General features: G+C 31.7%; 1 protein-coding gene across 4 annotated transcripts in view; it reads left to right on the forward strand.

The window, feature by feature from the left end:
* Positions 1–18,516, forward strand: part of Dnc (phosphodiesterase dunce) — a 77,562-nt gene that overhangs the window by 20,475 nt on the left and 38,571 nt on the right. The window contains exon 1 of one of the 4 annotated variants that reach the window (XM_074254119.1): positions 14,329–15,366. The exons of the other annotated variants lie outside the window; for them this stretch is intronic. Within the exon in view, the coding sequence (XP_074110220.1) occupies positions 15,206–15,366 (161 nt within the window). The 5' untranslated portion in view covers positions 14,329–15,205. Of the gene's footprint in view, positions 1–14,328; positions 15,367–18,516 lie in introns of those variants that run through there. 4 annotated transcript variants of the gene reach the window in all.

The following is an 18,516-nucleotide window of genomic DNA, read 5'->3' on the forward strand; positions in this document are numbered from 1 at the left end:
GCATTTTATTATATCAACTATATTTAATTAAAAATTTTCTCGTAAAAGAATTTTTTAATTTACTGGGAAAGTTCTCTTTCAATTATAGCTCTTTTATAAAATTATTATTTATTTTAATTATATCCAGATTTAATCTTTTCAAAAGTTTAATTAATCCTCAAAGTATTGAAGTCCTTTGAATAAATGCTAATATTTTAAACTAGAGCTTTTGAATTGTTAAAATAATTAATTAAAGAACTTGCCGAGATAACTGAGTGCGTAGCATAAAGACTCTTCAACCATGATTCCAGTTCGTTTCGTTTAATAGTAATCGTTGCTGGTTCTTGCCTTGAGGCTGCTTGATCTACCTCGTAATCCGTTTCTTCTTTGGACAATTGCGATTTCAGTGATACAAATGATTTTGCAGAAGATTGGGCTTTGCTTGTACTAATAGCTTGAGGGAGTTGATCATCTTCAACGTCAGAAAATTCGTAATTTGTCAACTCTTTGCTCAATTCCGATTTCATTGATTTAAAAAATTGTTCGCCGCTTTTATGAGTTTCTTCAAATCTCACTGAACTGTGCTTAGATTGGTTGCGACTTTGTTCATTGACATTATCAGGAGTACCTTTGCTTTTCTCATTTTCAAATTTCACTGAGCTGTGTTTTGATTGATCACGACTTTGATCATAGGTATCATCAGGAACTCCAGAGATATCATAGTTAGTTTCTTCTTTGCTCAACCTCGATTTCATCGAAACAAATGATTTATCACCAGAAGCACTGGTATCAGGCCGAAATCCCCGTTGGGAAGATTGATCACGAGCCTGTTCATTAATTGAATGATGCTCACCAGAAACATCAGGATATATTCCACCGCTGTTCTCAATATCAGTGTTTTCGGGTCCAAAAGGCAGTTTCATCTCATACTGAGTAGACTGATCATTGATACTGCGGGTATTATGATCCTCCAATTCCGGAATAGCCGATAAATTCAAGTGAGCGATTTTACTGGCAGTACTGTCGTCCAATAAAGATTCTGGATTACCAAATAGTACTTTAGCTTCTCGATCTAATTTTTCATTGTTGGAGGACTGAGAGGACTGAGCTGAGAGACGTTTACCGTTTCCAGTATCCATTTCTCCGGGACGATTATCATCTAAGCCGGGACCATTATCTCTTAAAGTTTTATCGTTGTTCCAAGAACTGTCTACTCCAACCCGTGATGATTCATTGTCTGCTCCTGATAATAATGTCTTTCCGAATGTTTGTGCTTCATCAAATGTGGTAATACGTTCAACCGTTTCCTCCCCAGTCTCACCCTTGAGATTCCCTTGTAATTTACCATCCGCCTTATTCTCAGAAGACGTGTAAGAAGAGCGAGAATGAGTATCCTGAATAGACTGAATTTTTTCATTTCTGGAAGATTTTTCACCGCTAATGCTGCTATCCAGAGACGAATCTCCCGGAATAGGATCCTGAACAGCTCGATCAGTAACTTCTATCCTGGTGTGAGTCTTCTTCGAGCTTGTATCAACAACCGCATTTACTGATTTTTCTTCAGTTATTTTCCCGTCAGAAGTTGATCGTACCTTTCTCCTACTTCCCGAACCAGAAGATCTATCTGTTGTTGTAACTTTAACAAGCGTCGCTTTATCTCTGACACTTATTTCACTGTCACCCGTCCCATTAGTTGTTTTCATTTTATTCCTCAATTTGGCACCTCCATCTCTCTTTTCATCTTCCAGCCTCTGCTTTCCGCTAAATTCAATAATCTTGTTGCAATTACGTAATTTGTTCTCGAGACTCTCAATCTGGTCTTCCAATTGACAAATCCTATCAGCAAGCTGTTGATTCGCCGCTGACTTGGCTGCCAATTGACCGCGTAATTTATCAACTTCACCATCAAGATTCCTCCCATCTGAACAGGTACTTTCACCACCCAGAGCCTTGTTAGCTTTCCAAAACTGGCTCTTCTTGAGTATCTCAACATACGCGGCCTCTCTTCGCTCCAATTCCTTTATCTCCTTTTTAATCTTGTGCTCCCCGACTATCAGTTCTTCCAACCTGGTGATGTTCGCCAAGTCATCCGGCCCAAAGGAGTATTCCGATAGAGTTTCATCATCCTCAAGCTGATCCCTATTTCTTAGCTGCTCGTTATTTCTTTCAGCCTCATAAATCTTGCGCTGCAATTCCTCCTGTTTCCGCTTGGCATCCTCAATTTGTTCATTAAGTTTCTTCAATTGTAATTGCTTTTCGTGCAACACCGTACGTGCCTCCTCGTGTCTCCTGAGCGCTTCCTTCCGCTCGGCTTCCAGGCCACCAATCTCTTGGGGTTCGTGCCTTGACGTCGATTGATTCGTCACCGCCGACATTATCGTCGCCTGTTCCTCGATGTATTTAATGACATTCTGCGGGTCACAGTCGCTCTGCATTATTTTGTTCACAGTTATCATTGGCAGCCATGTTTCCAAAGTCGCTAACCGGGTGCTTATTTCGGCCTGTTGCTCCAATAATTTGTCGGTCCGATGCTTGCGGCGCGCCACAAGCTCGCAGAAACCCTCAGGACAGCATTTGAATTGTTTATGCCTGCTTTTACTTTTGTTAGGATTTAAATCTGGCCCTTTCAAGGGATTATTCGACTTTTCTTTTTCTTCTTCTTCTCCTTCTGAAGCTAAACCTTCAACGTATTGTTTCACGGAATTATCCAAGTCATTACCATGAATTAAATTAACGGATGGTACTTTTTCTGGGGTAACCTCATCCACGATAATTTCTTTTAAAGCTCCAGACTCAGACGTTTTTTCAACACTCTCCGAAAGCATTACCGTTGGATTTTCTTCGTCTTCTTGCTCTTGGCCTTCAACTTTGTCATTACTTCTCGGTGGCATTATTTCGAGGAATTGGGAGGAGTTCTCATTATCAACTTTATCATTATTAACTTCATCATTAACCTCAGACATTTTATGTTCAAACTTTGTTTAACCTATTTCAAAACAATTTATTCATTTTTTTAATTATCCTCACGTCGCGCCGTCTAGTGGAAAATTTTAAACTCACCGCTTCGATTTTTTATTTCAATTTTTTTTTTGTTCGGGAAATTTGAGCTGAATAAGCGTAATGGAATATGTTGAAGTGAAAAATAGAATTATTTTTGTTATCTGATAGTTCATGGTTTGATAAAAAGTGTCAGTGTCAATCATTTGGGTAATATTATTCATGTTTTATAAATATAAAAAATTCAAAAGGTTTGTTATAGGCTTGAATTTCTCTGAAACTTGCACAGAAAAAAATAAATTCTTTATTATTAAAAAAAATTTTTTTTTTTTTTAAATAAATATTATAAACTCAAGAATAACGTCTTAAATTTTTGTAAAAAATAATTATCTTAGTTCAAGAGTTTATCTTTTGAATGTTTATTATTTTTTATTTCTTTTGAGTATCTGTAACTACATTCCTCGTAAATTAAAGTCTTTACAAGCTCCGAGCAATTGTAGTTTCAATGTAAGTCCATTAACTTTCGAGCAAGTTTATTATTTTGACTTGGGTATATTCTGGCGACACTGTAATTACGTTGTCCTCTTTTATATGACAGCTACGCCAACATATCACCGGTAAAAGGTTTCTACCCTTCACCATTTCAATTAGAATTTTTGATTATAAAAAAAAAATTTAATACACAGTCTCTTATAGTTTGTTCCCCTTTTTCGTAAAAAAAAAAAAGCACTGAAATGAATTTAAATAAGGTAACATAAAAAAGAAAATAAAAATGTTCCCTAAAAAATAAAAGGAAAGTAGTAACGAAGGTGTAAGCGCGTGACATAATAATTTTTTATGGGACTTAACTATTTAGTTAGTGTGTCACGATCGTAGCCGGGAAAGATTTAAAAATGAGATTTGAACCGAGGTTAAATATATAGCTTACCGTCCGAAAGAAAAAGCCAGAGAGAGAGAGAGAGAGAGAAGAAGTGTCGTGAAAAGTAAGGAGCTAAAATAGATGGTAGATGGTGGAAAACTGAAGGTTTATTGCCGAGAAGAAATATACACAGGGGTGGGTCACTGTTACGAGGATGACGGGGGTTAGAAGTGTGACTACAGCCCCTATCCCCTAACTCCTATAGTCACTATTCTACACATAGAATATACACCGATACCGAGCTGAGTAGAGTAGAGTAGAGTAGAGTAGAATAGAGTTTTGTTCAGTTGTTCTATATCTACAACCAGCCCCTTTGGTGTATGTAGGTTAACGGTGACGTCACAAACCGCCTTGTGACGCGTTTCAACTGAAATATGCAGTGTGGCCTCACCGCGAGCGAGCTTTAAAGCTTCTGGCGGGTCATTGACTTCCATTCACCGGATGTTTTATTTCTGACCCCTCTCCGCCCTTTTTACAAAGTACCCCGCGGGTAAAAACTAAAACACACATATATTGTTCCCTAATTTTATTGTTCCATCCGTTGTTACAGAACCCCCCTTTAGGAAGCTCTCCCGGGACTCCCTCGCAGAGGGATTGCAGATTCTCTCGGGGGCCCGGCTTCCAATATTTAGATTTTAGCGAAACGTTTAAGTGATACGCTACAAAAAGCTCTTCATTTTACAATCAATAAACTTGAAACGCCCATTGCCATCTTTAAAGCCGTTTTACCGCGCCGGTAAAACGCATGCCTGTCATATTTTTATATTTTTAGTTTTATTTTATTATACTTGCAGGCGATAGGCATCGTTAAGTATGCTTTATTTTTTATTCATCTGGGTAACTTGTTTTTTATTTTTTGTCTCTCTAAAGAATGCTTTTTATTGTGATTTTTAATTTTAAGTTTGTAAACAATGTGTACACAAACAAAAAAAAATTATTAGCTAGAAGAAATTTTTTCTGGATTTCAATCAAGGTAATTTTTATCTTTCTAAAAAAAATTTTTTTTAGTTAAAAAAATATTTTTTACAACAAAGAATTTTTATTTTTTGTGTCGCTTTAAAATGATGGATAGCTTTGACAACCCTAAAAAATGATATTTTGACAAATCCTTTCTCCCTCGTGGAGTGTTTACGACTGAATTCATATCACGACTTTTGAATTTATATTCATTCGTCAAAACACAATATTTAAAAACTCTCGAGAAGAAAAAGTTCTCAGAGCATGTATGACAAAATTTTCTCCATTGAATTTATTACGGAAACAGCGGAAGTATTTGTCTCTGAGATAAAAAGCCAGAAGTGGGATAAAATGAATAACGAGCGTAATTTAATTTTATTGAAAAGATCAAAGATACGGAGAGAAAAAGATAAATATTTAATTTATCATTTCGGGTGTATTACTTGTCGTTATATGCACACGTATTGTGCTTAATGTCGTGTAATGTGTCACGTCTTGGGTGGTCGCGTGTTAGTCATGAGTTGTAGCCCAAGTAACTGCAGTCTAAGTCTTGAGTCTTAAGTTTTGGTGCTGTGTATAAGATAAACTCTAAGATACAGATGTTGTGTGTGGGTGTGAGGGTGTCAGAAGCTCCAAAGCTCCGCAGTTAGCTGGGAAGAAAACGACAGGAGCGACGGTGGTAAAAGCGCGAGAACATTGCGACCAAGGCGGCATCCTTCTCTTGGTATCGCAAACTGTAGGGGTGAAGTTGGTCGCCATGGCGACCAGTACGAGTTAGCTTCTTTCGGACAGGAGTTTGGGGAATCGATCACCAGTGGCGTAGCATCAGGTGGCGGCCTCGATCGCCGCGTCCAACAAGTGGAGTATGTTGTGTTTGAGGAGACGCGTGTGCTGTCCTTATTCACCCCGTACTACTATTCTGTCACAATAGAACCCATTATCTTTATGCCTTCAACCATTTTTATTATTTATTTATTTATTTTTTTTTTTTCAATTCTGATGTTTTAATTTTTTTTTTTCATCATTATAATTATTATAATAATAATGAATGGTGAAAAAATTTAAAAGGATTAAATTTCCTTGGGGAATAAGCAACCTCGAGATATTTTATTTTATAAAAAAATTATCTTACATTAAAAAAATGGTAATTATTTAGTTTTACAGTCATTTAGCTTTTTTTTTTTTTTTTTTTTTTGTTAAATAATACTTGAAAAATTATTTAAAATTATTTTAAGCTAAAGTCAAAAATTTGATTATTATTTTTTATTTTATCAAACATATTAGATTTAAAAAGAAACAACAGAGTTTTTATTTTTTTCTTTTGGTACATAGATACTTTTTTTTTCGGCACGTTAATAATAAATTTTATATCTCGAGAGACGAGTATACGTATCCTAGAATAGCCAAAACATATTTCGGCAGGGGATTGAACGATCTATGAAAAAGGTCTCTTATCATATTCGATAAACTCACTCATTCAAAAGTTATCCAAGGCCGAACTTCAATTTATAGTTTATAGTAAATTCCAAGGTTTTATCATTCCAAACAAAACTCTAGATCTTTAAAAAAAAATTCATAATCCAAAAAAATTTTTTTTGAAACAATAAAATAAATATATCTCATATTTATTAATTTCATCCATTAAAATTCTTACAAAAAACAAAGACGGCAAATTTAATTACTATGATACTGATAACTAATAACAAAACTAATTATCAGCGTTTGAAAAATTAAACTCAATTATTAATTATTCAACCGCTTGTAATTAAAAATTTATTATCCGAAGGATTACCGTAGAAGCTTATCCTCTATTATTTATTAATCTCTTAAAATCGTTTCATTAAGTTCTTTAGCGAATAAAATTAACTTAAAAAAAATGATAAATTATTTAAATAGTCTAGACATAAAACAGTAAAATATTTAATAAAAAACAAACTTTGAGAGTGCATTAAATAAATTTTCTAATTCAATAAAAATATTAAATTTCAAAGCAAGTTAAATATTTTTCTTTGTTAAAGAAAAAAAATTTCTGTTGAAGCAAATCGATTTGTTCTTTGTTCGAAGCTTTAAAGTTTGCCAAGTTATTTAAAGAGTGAACTTACATGTTTAACAATTTTTTTAGCGCTTTTAATTTTTCCATTTTCCATTTAAAATTTAAATTAAAAAAAAAAAAATTTTAATTGTAGTTGTAATAGAATTATGAAAAGTGGGTTACGGGTTTTTATTTACTATTCCCTAGAACCTAGAACAGAATCTAGACGAGACATTTAATACAATTGTATAAGGATAATATATTGCAGACATATCCGATGTTGGGTGTTGGGTGCTGGTGTACTGTATCTCACAGCTCACTTTATCCTAGTTCAATCAATTGCAAAAGGTAGTTTGTCTTGTCTACTCTCAATGCGTAACACTGGAGCTAATGTTGCAACAGCTCAACTCGATTTATCTAAAATGCAATGTACTACTCTTCTACCCACTTGGATTCATTCTAGTTCATGTTTATCTATATATCACACTATATTGAGTTAGTGCAAACGTAAAATTAATTTACAGAGTGCACAACACGAACTACTAACCGCTGAGATAAAGAAAGACAGAGCTATTAATAATGTCGGACCCAGAGCCAGACACAAAGATCAAAATTTTAATAGAAACCAATTTAAATTGCCAGGTTATAACCAGACAATGTTTCAAGTGAACAAGATCTTCATTAATCTTAGATGATTAAAATTGATAGAAATTTTTTATAAAAAAAAAAAAAAAAAACAGTAATTAAGTTTTTTAAATTTGTAAATTTATAAAAAAAAATGCAACCAGAATAAATAAACATCCAAGAAGAAAGAGGTTGAATCTTTAAAGTTATTAAAGTTTAGCGCGTAACGTAAAGTTTGGCGAGTGCAATTGCACTAAAGACTTTATTGTTATGACGATGACTCGTACCGTACAAACCAAATAATCCTCTTACTGACTCTTGATTCTGCCTTTACTTACTTCCAACTCCGACGAGTTTTATTAATTCGCTGACAGTTAATCTCAACACAATTGAAGCACAAGGTCCTTTGTAATGTCAATCAGTTTCTGTTTCGAAAATTCAACCTTTTATTTACATTTATATATTCACATTCGTTTCGGCAAATAGTAACTCAAATTACTTTACTTTACATTCATTTAATGGCGCAGCAATTAGCTTGGATCTGTTTGGTTTTCATTTAATTAACAGAATATATTACAAAGGTAATTGCGAAAACTGGGTTTTAATTGAAATTGAAGTAAATTTAATAAATCATAATAATATTTGTAACAGTAATAATAATAAAAGTAATTATTATTATTATGCACTACTGCCTAGAGCATTTAAACAGTATGCGTCGGTCATAGTTGGCCTTGAACTTTTATCCTCGTGAAATCGATTGTTCTAGAGAGGAAAATCGTGTAAGATTTAACGATAATTTAACGTGTATTAAATGTACGGGAGCGTTAAATGTGTTGAGTTTTGTTTTAATTGCATTTAAAGCTCAAACACTTTACTTACTGGCTTTTTGCTCTTTCCACATATATAACATCCGTGTAAATAATATATGTGAGGGTAGGTTTGTATGAGTAGCAACAAGTATTTGCCGGCGACATATAAATTCCGCCAATTTTCGCTGACTGTTTTTTTATTTGCTCGAGCTTCCATTCGCTTTAATTACTTATCATGTTTACCCCCCAAAATTACATATTTATTTTGGAGAATTTTTGAAATGCGTAGTACCGATTTTATTGTTTCTTTACCCTAGGTCGAGATGAGTCGGTAAGTCTGTAAATTTTTACAGATAATTTCTCAACCACCGCCGGTATGAAGAGTGTTTCTTCTTGCGGTCGGCGGTAAATAAAATTTCTTCCCGACCGAAAATTGTTAACTTGTTGAAGGTAAAAGTTCTGGTTATCGACTTGGGTGGAAATAGTTTCTTGGATTCCCGTAAAGGGGTGCTAGAAAATTGAAAGCTTACAGGGGTATGAAGAAAGACATTGATCTTCTTTCAGCGATGGAATTTATTGACGAATTTTAGTTTTTAAATTGAAAAATTCAAAGTGAAAACTGAGTATCGAGAAGGGACTTGGATAAGAAGTAATTTTAAAAATGTCTTAGGGGTGAATATTGAAGAGAAAATTTTAGTTTTTATCTCGAGCCCTGAGGCTTCGACCTGTCAGAAACAGTCGATTAAGTATCGAGAATTTCATTGTTTTTTATAGTGAGCGAAAAAGAACAAAACCTTGGAATATTCTGAAATGCTAAAAACTTTTTGAAATTATTATTTGCAATTGACAACTTTTATAATAATAAAATTAATTAATCGATGGATTTTTACAATTATGTAAAATATAAAAATTTTGTTTATATTTATAAATATAAAAAAAGTTCTTCAAAACAAAGTTAGCTGCTTACCTCAAAGCATTTCATTTGTTTGTCACCTCAGCAGCTAGCTTAATAAGTTTTAATATAAAAAAAAAAATCTCAGGAGCTCTTACGAATAATAACAATGACATCTTTATCGCCGCGTCGTTGTAATTCAGCGGGGCCAACAACGAAACTCCTGCAAATAAATACTTTGGAAGATAATTCATCGTCATTAGTATTTTCCGAACGATCTTCAAATTGTGAGTCTCAATCACAATCGTCGAGCTTAAGCACGGAGATCGTTGACCAATCGGTGGATATTAAATATAAATCAGTTGCCGTGCGGTGGCCTAAATTGTCCGTCAGAATGGCCAAGTCCTCTCACGCACGATTTGAAAAAATGAATTACATAACTGCCTGTTATGAAGAGATACTTTCGTCATCCCAGTCATCAATGATCACTGTAACTAGGTCTAATCTTGCAATACAGCATAATAATAACATCTATAATTATAACATCAATAGTAATAATAATAATAATAATAATAATAATAATAATAATAATAATAATAATAATAATAATAATAATAATAATAATAATAATAACTCATTGAGGAAAGAAGATGAAAAGCGAGATTACATTTCTCCCACATCTACATCTCCGTCAACGTCATCGACAATTAATTGCCTCTGGGATTCGAATCGTCGTGGCAAATGGAAATCAAAATCGAATTACAGCCCCATTGGCTCGGATGTCAGAATTTTGTCCAAGATCGAAAACGAGCTCGGGCCATTACGAGGTAAATTTAGCGAACTGGCGGGCAAGGTTAGAGCTTTAAATCTGATTGACGTTAATAGTGTCTTCGTTAATGGACGTTTTGATGATTGCAGTGGAATTAAAATAATTAATAGTTGTTATAATAATAATTATAACTATAATTGCACGGATTTAAATCAACGGGGATGGCAGGCAAATAATTACAGTGTAACAACTACGGATTTGTGGCATTCAAAATTGTGGGACAACCAACTGGTGGATGGTGATGGATTTTCGAGGTGTAAAACTAAAAATTTAACGAAAGAGGTCAACACAGAGGAAGTTATAAAGGAAAAATATATAAATAAATTTTTTGTGACAAATAAAAGGCATCCGTCGGGGCAGGACGCTGTCAGAAGGGAGAACGGCGGGCATGGAGATGACGGTAAAATTTGCGGTAGCGACACAATTTGCCAGTTCGGTGACATCGGAGGGAATGCCAATGACAGTGATTTGAAAAAGAAAGAGGAAAATTATTGTTATAAAATCCAAGGTGCCAAGTATGGCGACGATAGTAGTGAGATAAATCGCAGTTGTAGCTATAGTTATAGTTGTAGTTATAACAACTGTGAGGATTCGGGAGGAATCAATTTGAGAAGACTGAAGGAACAGCAGGGATTTAGGAACAAGGATTCTCCGACAATTTATTTTAATGATCTACGTACAACGGATTCACCTGAGGCTATTCCTGTTGGTAATAAACCTGACATTTACGTCGGAGATAGAAAAACTGATGCGCTAAGAGGAATGACATGCTCGCCGGAAGATTTTTATTAAATAAATTAAGTTTTACTGAGTAAACATTAAAATTTTTTTTCTTTTTATTTATTTATATGTTTTGTCAATACGATACGAATGTTGGTGTCTAAATGATCGTGGTGGAATATTAATATTTCGTGGTGATAAAGTGATATCAATACTGTAGAGATTTAATGATATTTATTTTTATTAATTATTGCCTCGGGAACAGGATATCCGACAAAATGACGCTAATATCGTAAATAAAGAAAATAAACTAAATGATTTTTCATTTTGTGATATATTTAATATTTTATGATATTGTGTAAAAAGAACAAATCTCTCATTATTGTTATTTTAATTAAATTTTTTTTATTTGTTACGTGATTTTACATTTACACGCAATTATTTTAACTGATTCATTATTTCATTTAAAGACGTATCTTGTGCTGATAATTTTTATGTCCCGGATGTCTGACAAGTCCAGGCATATCTACTGACATTTTTTTACTAAACACACGTGATATGTTTATTTAACCGTGCATATAAATAAAAAAAAAAAAAAAATCCAACAATAATTCAGCGCCATTGATTAAATACAAACTTCAAACACTAAATTCACTCGCCCGTATTATATTCTCTATTTTTTTCTCCTCGTTGTAAAAATTTAAAAATTCAATTCACTATTTTTTTTTTTTATAGAAAAAAAAATATTTTTTTATTTTTCCATCCCACAATCCATTGCTCGTAAATTTCATGAAAAAATAACAAACAAGTTTATCCAAAGTTTCTTTTTAAAAAGTTTATAATGAACAATCCCAATTAAGAAATTCTGGCGCGTTAACTTTTTCATAAAGTTCATCAAAAACCCTTTAAAACTTTCCATCACTCTCCTAAAAAACTAAAACTCCGCTCTTAAATTCTTCCAGCAAAAAATATGTGTGAAAAAGTTATCTCAGCACTACGTCAGACAATTTACAATAAATATATTTTAGAATGCAAATTTATGCATAAACATTAGCGCTGCCCTGTTAATAAATCTCGACAAATATAGGCCGTGTCCACAAAAAAATATAAATAAATAAATAAATAAATAAAAAAAAAAAAAGAAAAATGTGACGAACCTGCCTCAACAAAACATTTTTAAAATTTATCCTCCTCTCCATTGAGGTCACTTCCGTCTGATTACGTTTTCAGAGATAAACTTTATCGACGCAGAGCATGTTGGCTCACATTATTACGTTATATCTCGTGTAATACTCAAACCCATAACCAGCAATAAACCATTGTGCATCAATCTAGATTAGAGAATCTTCAAAGCAAAGGAAAGTTTGGCCCTTCTCGACGCTGAACGTCGGGTTATATTGAATCGGGTCCTCTAATCTCTTGACTATCACCCCCGTTATCTTCCTTTACTCCTTTACTCCTAACTACCATCACATAACTTTTCAGTCAAGATTAAAAATCTCGCCTCGTGAATTTCCGGCAACGTTCGCGGCCGCTCGACAAACTCATACGTCAGCGTACTTCCACACTCGCGCGACAACAATGTTTACGGCGACGCGGTAAACCGTCGACGATTCTGTTCTCTTTTCATTTCTGCATCGGTTATTGGATGCTGCCTCTACATCTTACACTAATCTCTCCATAAAATAAATTACAAATTAATAATCGAGAAAATTAACAATTAAAAAATCAATCGACTATTTAAATTATTCAAATTTAAAATTTTTTTACTCTGAAATTTTTAAATAACTTCAATTTAAATTAAAACTTTTAATTCGCTGGTTAATTTTTCCTAGTCTCCCTCTCCGTATTTTTTCTTAGTTATAAAAGTACAAGCGTAAAATACCGGCCGGCTATTTGTTCTTGAACTGTTAGTTGTGGTGTATGGACTTTGCAATGTAATACATTAAGATACTGCGCGTATGTGCTAGTTTTTTAATTATATTTTATAGTTGATATTTTATTTATTTTTAAATTAAGTGAATTTTTTTTTCAAGTGCGACTTAGGGCTAATTTTTCAATCAATTATAATTAACATTTTAATTTAAATACCGAATGATAATAAATTAAAAAAAAAAAATTTTTTTTACGGTGCGTTGTTATTATTATTTTATTCAAATTAGAGAAATTTAAATGATGTGATGTCACGCGGTTTACTAACAGAATTGTTGTTCGGTGAAGACACTAGATAGAGAGACTGGTGTTTAGTTGGCATTTCGTTTATACAAATATAATAAAAGAAATAATAATAATAATAATAATAATAATAATAATAATAATGTACAGTATGCCGTATACGTACAGTTTATTCTGTTTATTAATTTTGTTATTACATGCGTTGACGCGAGTGCGACGTACTGCCTACTGCTTACTGGTCAGCATAAGCAATGTTATAATGTACAAATGTGCTTAATGTTCACTTCATGCTTACATATAATATGTAATAGATAAAATAAAAAAATATTAAAAATATAGCAGAGATGAATATTTAAATTTTTTATCGTTACTGTTTTTATTGACATTGATATTGTTGTTGTTGTTGTTGTTGTTATTATTGTGTTGGGTGTGTGACGGTTGATAGTAAAAAGTAAAAAAATGTTGGAATTATTACTTGTACTACCGGTTACATACAATAGTGTATTGTAATAATTGTTATTATTGTTATTAGTATAGTTAAAATGATAGAAATGAAACTAAACGGAGAAAGGAAAATATTTAGCAGAAGTTTTTTAGACAATCCATTGGCATTCGTGGTCCGCGTCTGCAGTCGGCTAACACGCGATAACAACTGTTGACTCGTTAAAGGTTTATACATTTGCTCGCTCTTTAAAAATATACTTTTATTGTCTTTTTATGAGTTAAATTTGATGGGAAAATGTTGTTGCTATTTTTTCAGATATTAATTTTTTTAAGCTTTAAATAAAAGTAATTGTTTCAAAGTACAAATTTAAAAATTAAAACATTATTTTTTTATTTCAGTGTATTTTTCTTGGGAAAAAGTGTTTATTTTTGTAAATAAAATGTTTTTTCATTTCGTTTGATAATTTTTAAATTAAATAACAAGGTACAGTTTTTTTTTTGTAAATAAAAAAGATCGAGAAATTTAAAAAAAAAAATTTATTTTTGGTAGATCGCTTTTATACTCCATAAATTAACCCATCAATCAAAAAATTTTTAATTCTTCTTTTATTTTTAAAATAAAATTTAATCATTTTTTTTTTCACTGCAAAATTAAATAAAAAAATTTCTACTGTAAATTTCAAATAAAATAAAATTCATTTATTTCGCAAATATTTGTAGTCATAAATTTTAATTTCCATTAAAAATCTAGTCCATGAAATTCATTTAAATATTTACATTTAATAATGACAACAACACTGACATTAAATTGATTGAAACATAAATAATGATAAAACAAAATAAAAATAAAAGTATTTATTCACGGATTAAAAAAAGTGTTTTTTTTTCATGAAACCTTTGAAGTTATCGAACAATTAAATACCGTAAAAATTGTATCGACTCCGAAAATAGAAAAATTTTTTTTGTGGCCCTAATACCTGAATAAAACTAATAATAACATCAAGTACATGTTGATACTACAAAAGTTAGTTTTCAAAGACACGTCCTTGAAAGTTTAGTTATTTTGCACTAGAGAAATTTTTTTAAAAAGTGTAGTACAAGTTAACCCTGCAAATCTTACAACTTACAACTTATCGCTAATGGACACATTAATTTTTAATTGAATCTCAGTAAAATAGCCGCCTAAAATAATATAAAATATTTTTTTCTTTCGTCGAAAGTAAGCCAATAAAGTCCCCGTAATTTATGCCATTAATTTTTTCCAAACAATGTGATTTATCAAGACCGGTTGCAGGCCAAGAAATTGATTAACATAAATTACTATTAATTTTAGAGTTTGATAAAGTAATATTATATTATAGCTGATAAGTGATAATAAACTAAACTCGATACATAAATTATATGTTAAATGTATAATTAATTAATTGTAAAGGCAGATAGAGATAAAGATAATACGATTTAAATATTTTCAGTGGGTCTTAATATAAAAATAAAGAATCAAGTTTTAACACAGATCACGTATGCGTATGATATTATTATAATTTAAAAATATAAACGCTTATTCATTTATTTTACAAGTTATTAAACTAAAAGGTCTTACGTAGGCGTCACGTTAGTGTACCGCGTGTCGAATGAATGCTAAAACGAGAGAGGGAGATTCGCGCAAGAGAACACGCGACAAATTTCGAGCTAAGATGTTGCCGATTAAATTCAGGAGAATAAGAAGAAAGACTCGGTCCAAGTGTTATTTTATCTCAATATATTTCAAATAGTGTTCTAAAAAATTACTTGAATATTCATTTTTGAGGAAAAAGTGCCGCTAAAAAATATGAATACGCTAAAAATACCCGAGATACGGCTTCCAGCTGGCGACAATTCTAACACTAATGGAGAAAAAATTCAGGGCCCTGTTAATTTGCAGACCCAGCCACTGCTCCTAGTTCCAGGGAGCAGCATTCCTAGGAGAAGGCATTCCTGGATTTGTGGCGGGTGAGTCCTGGAAAACCGGGTACTAATTTATAAAAAAAGTTTCATTTTTTAAGTGCTATATTTTTAAATCGTAATTTTTTTTTTTTTGCAAAAAGACGTTGGAAAATTTTATTTTCCTGCAGATAAGTTTAATAATTATTTTTATTACTATGTAGCGTGTATTGTGGAACGGCGTTACTTGGTAGGCTCCAAAAATAATATTCATATACAGCAAGGATTAGCTTAATATATTTTAAGCCGTTAGTCTGCTTCACTGAGATAACTAGACGCTTTAAATTATGATATGTATATAAATATATATTGTTACGTATTTATTTTAGGAAATATTATTTTATTTTTTTAAAATTAATATTTAATTATTTTTAGTATAATAAATAAATATTTTTAATAAAATATTGCTAAAAACAGTTTGCAAATATTTAAATGGTTTTGTAGTAATTTTGTAGAGAATTGTTTTCAATAATAAAACCCCTTATGTAACTTTTGATCCAAAAATAAATCGAATGTGTTTCCTGAATTCGAAAATCAACACCAGTATTACAAATATTATCAATTATCAGGAATAAATACCACTTTTCTATACAATAAATTATCTAAGAGGTTGTGAGTTATGACCTATTAGAAGTTATCGATGATACGCATTTAAAATTATGTCTATCAAAAAAAGAAATGGAAAAAAAAACCTAGCTGTTATTTGTTGAGCAAATGAAATAAAATATAAATTGTCTTTTTGTTTCAGGTAAGTCAAGTCACCGAATACAAACTGCTTATTAAATAAAATCTTCTGTAACAACAATAGAGCACGTGAGTAAACCGGCTTGAGTAAATAATAACTTTGTCTAATAAAATAATATAAGACTATGTTTAAAAAAAAAAAAAACGTAATCAACAAATGATGTAACCAAATGATTTACGATCATAATAATTTGCTTAAAATCACCATTAATTATTATCGTAGATCCACACGTGTTTGTAATCAGTAAACATCCGTTATTAGTTATTTTATTAGTAATATATGACTGGTGTGTCGTATATTGATATTAAATAACTGAGCTACGCCTTGGATAGTATTGTTAAATTTTGATAAAAACTCTCGCATTGCTATTGCTATTATATTGTTTACAATTACGTAATGTCGTACAATATACGTTTGAATCTACAACTAATTGAAAGTAATTCAATTAGTAAAGTAGTATCGTACTAAGCAATTTGATTGATTATTACAGCAATAATTTTGAGACTTTATTTATAGTTAGACGTTGAAAATTATAGTTCCCTTTTTTTGTCCAAGAGTTGTGAAAAAAACTGATGAATAGGTGCGGCATAAAATTAGCACAAATAATAACAAAGTTGCTTTATTACTTTCATTAATTTAAAAAAACCATCAATAGAAAAAAATTATTGTGTGATAAAAAATGTATTTATTATTATTTTATTTGATTTTTAATAATACAGTAAATTGATTCCGCTGGTAATAAATTGACTAAAGTAATAATTCAAATTTTGAAATCCAGCAAACTTGATACTGCGAGTAGAGAGATGATCGATAATTATTATCTGCAGTGATTATGATTACATGTGCATATGATGACGATGATAAAATCGATAACAATCTCCGTTTGTCTAGCTCCGTCACAAAGTAATTGAATGACTGTGTATAAACCCATACACATACCTGCACAATCATTTCTCTGGGACGAGCCTCTATTAAGTTACGAGAATATCTCGCCGTTCAAAGTTCGTTTTGACATAATATGTGCCTGGTTGGCTCCGATTGCATATATATATTACCCGCCGGATCGATCGATCCTTCTCTGTGCATATATATTCACAAAAGTGAAAAAGTATTATTTTTTATTCTGTGATTCGCTTTATATTACTTCTCTTCCATATCGTCAATACCCATATTTGTCCTGTATTGATGTTTTATACATCTAACGAGCTAATATGCGCCTTGGTCCCCAGACGTGTAACCCGGGCTTGATCGATTTTACATATTCATATGCAATGTAACGCAACACTCTAGTACTACTGGCCCCGGTTGGCTATCAAAGGGAACTCTTTTTAATTTTTCAAACGCATTCCGATAAAAATTTTTTATAAGGCAGCTTTTATTGAATCGCAAATATTTTCCTATTTCAAGGATTTTATAGGGTTAGTCGAACGTCGGAAATTTACATTATTCAATGTTTCACGGTTGATCTTTGATGTCGTAATTAGTAAAGTGTTTACAACGTGTTAATTACGATGACGACGCAATAGGGGACTGGAATTTTAGTAGACAGATATTGTCAAAGTGCTGAGAAGAAATTCATTAAAAGTTTCTTGGAAGTTTAAGATGACTTTTTGATTTTAAATGATTTAAGGACCAGACTTTTCGCGAATTTAACTTTTTTTATTTTTGGACCGTATATTAAAAAAAATGATTATTCTGAAAATCATAAAAAAAAAAATTTTTTTTTAACCAAATAAATAAAAAATTTGAATAGTTAAAAATTTTTTTGCTTCATAAAAAATTATTAAAATCTACAAAATTTTAGTTTTTATATTTTTTGTTGAAAAAAAAAATTGATGATTCTATTGTGAGCGAATTTATTTTTTGAAAAAAATATAAAGTAATTGTACAATTGATTTTTCTATTGTAAGCGTACAAAATTAAATTTTCTGTAGGGAAAAAAAAAAAAAAAAAAAAATATTCTAACCCATCAAAATTCAGTGACACAAAACCAAAGACGATTAATCTTAAAAAATTTCCGGTAGTTATATTTAACATGCTCGAGAATTTTAATTGAGCGTACAATTAATTTTAACGAGTCTAAGCAGAAAGTAAACGGCCTCTGGATATAATTAAGCGAACAAAATTTGAAATTGAGTATAGACATAGGGAGAACGGAGACAAAAGTTAAAAGTTATAAACCGATCGCATGAGATAGGGGATATACTAAACGAAGGTTAAAGATACGAATTAATGTTTAATGTTTACCGTTTAACGTTTAATGTACACATGTTTATGTACATGTACAGCATTATATATTTAACAGTTAAAAAGTATAGGGCATGTACGTATAGCATCGATTCTTCAGCCGGAATCGCCCGATCGCGTGCCACAGAGCATTAGTCCATTAAAGCGCTGTGAGCTTTTATAGGTCA

The sequence above is a fragment of the Cotesia typhae genome, unplaced genomic scaffold, assembly GCF_013202065.1.
Source record: "Cotesia typhae breed Kobodo isofemale line unplaced genomic scaffold, CoteBio_Ctyphae scaffold_13, whole genome shotgun sequence".
Taxonomy (NCBI): domain Eukaryota; kingdom Metazoa; phylum Arthropoda; class Insecta; order Hymenoptera; family Braconidae; genus Cotesia; species Cotesia typhae.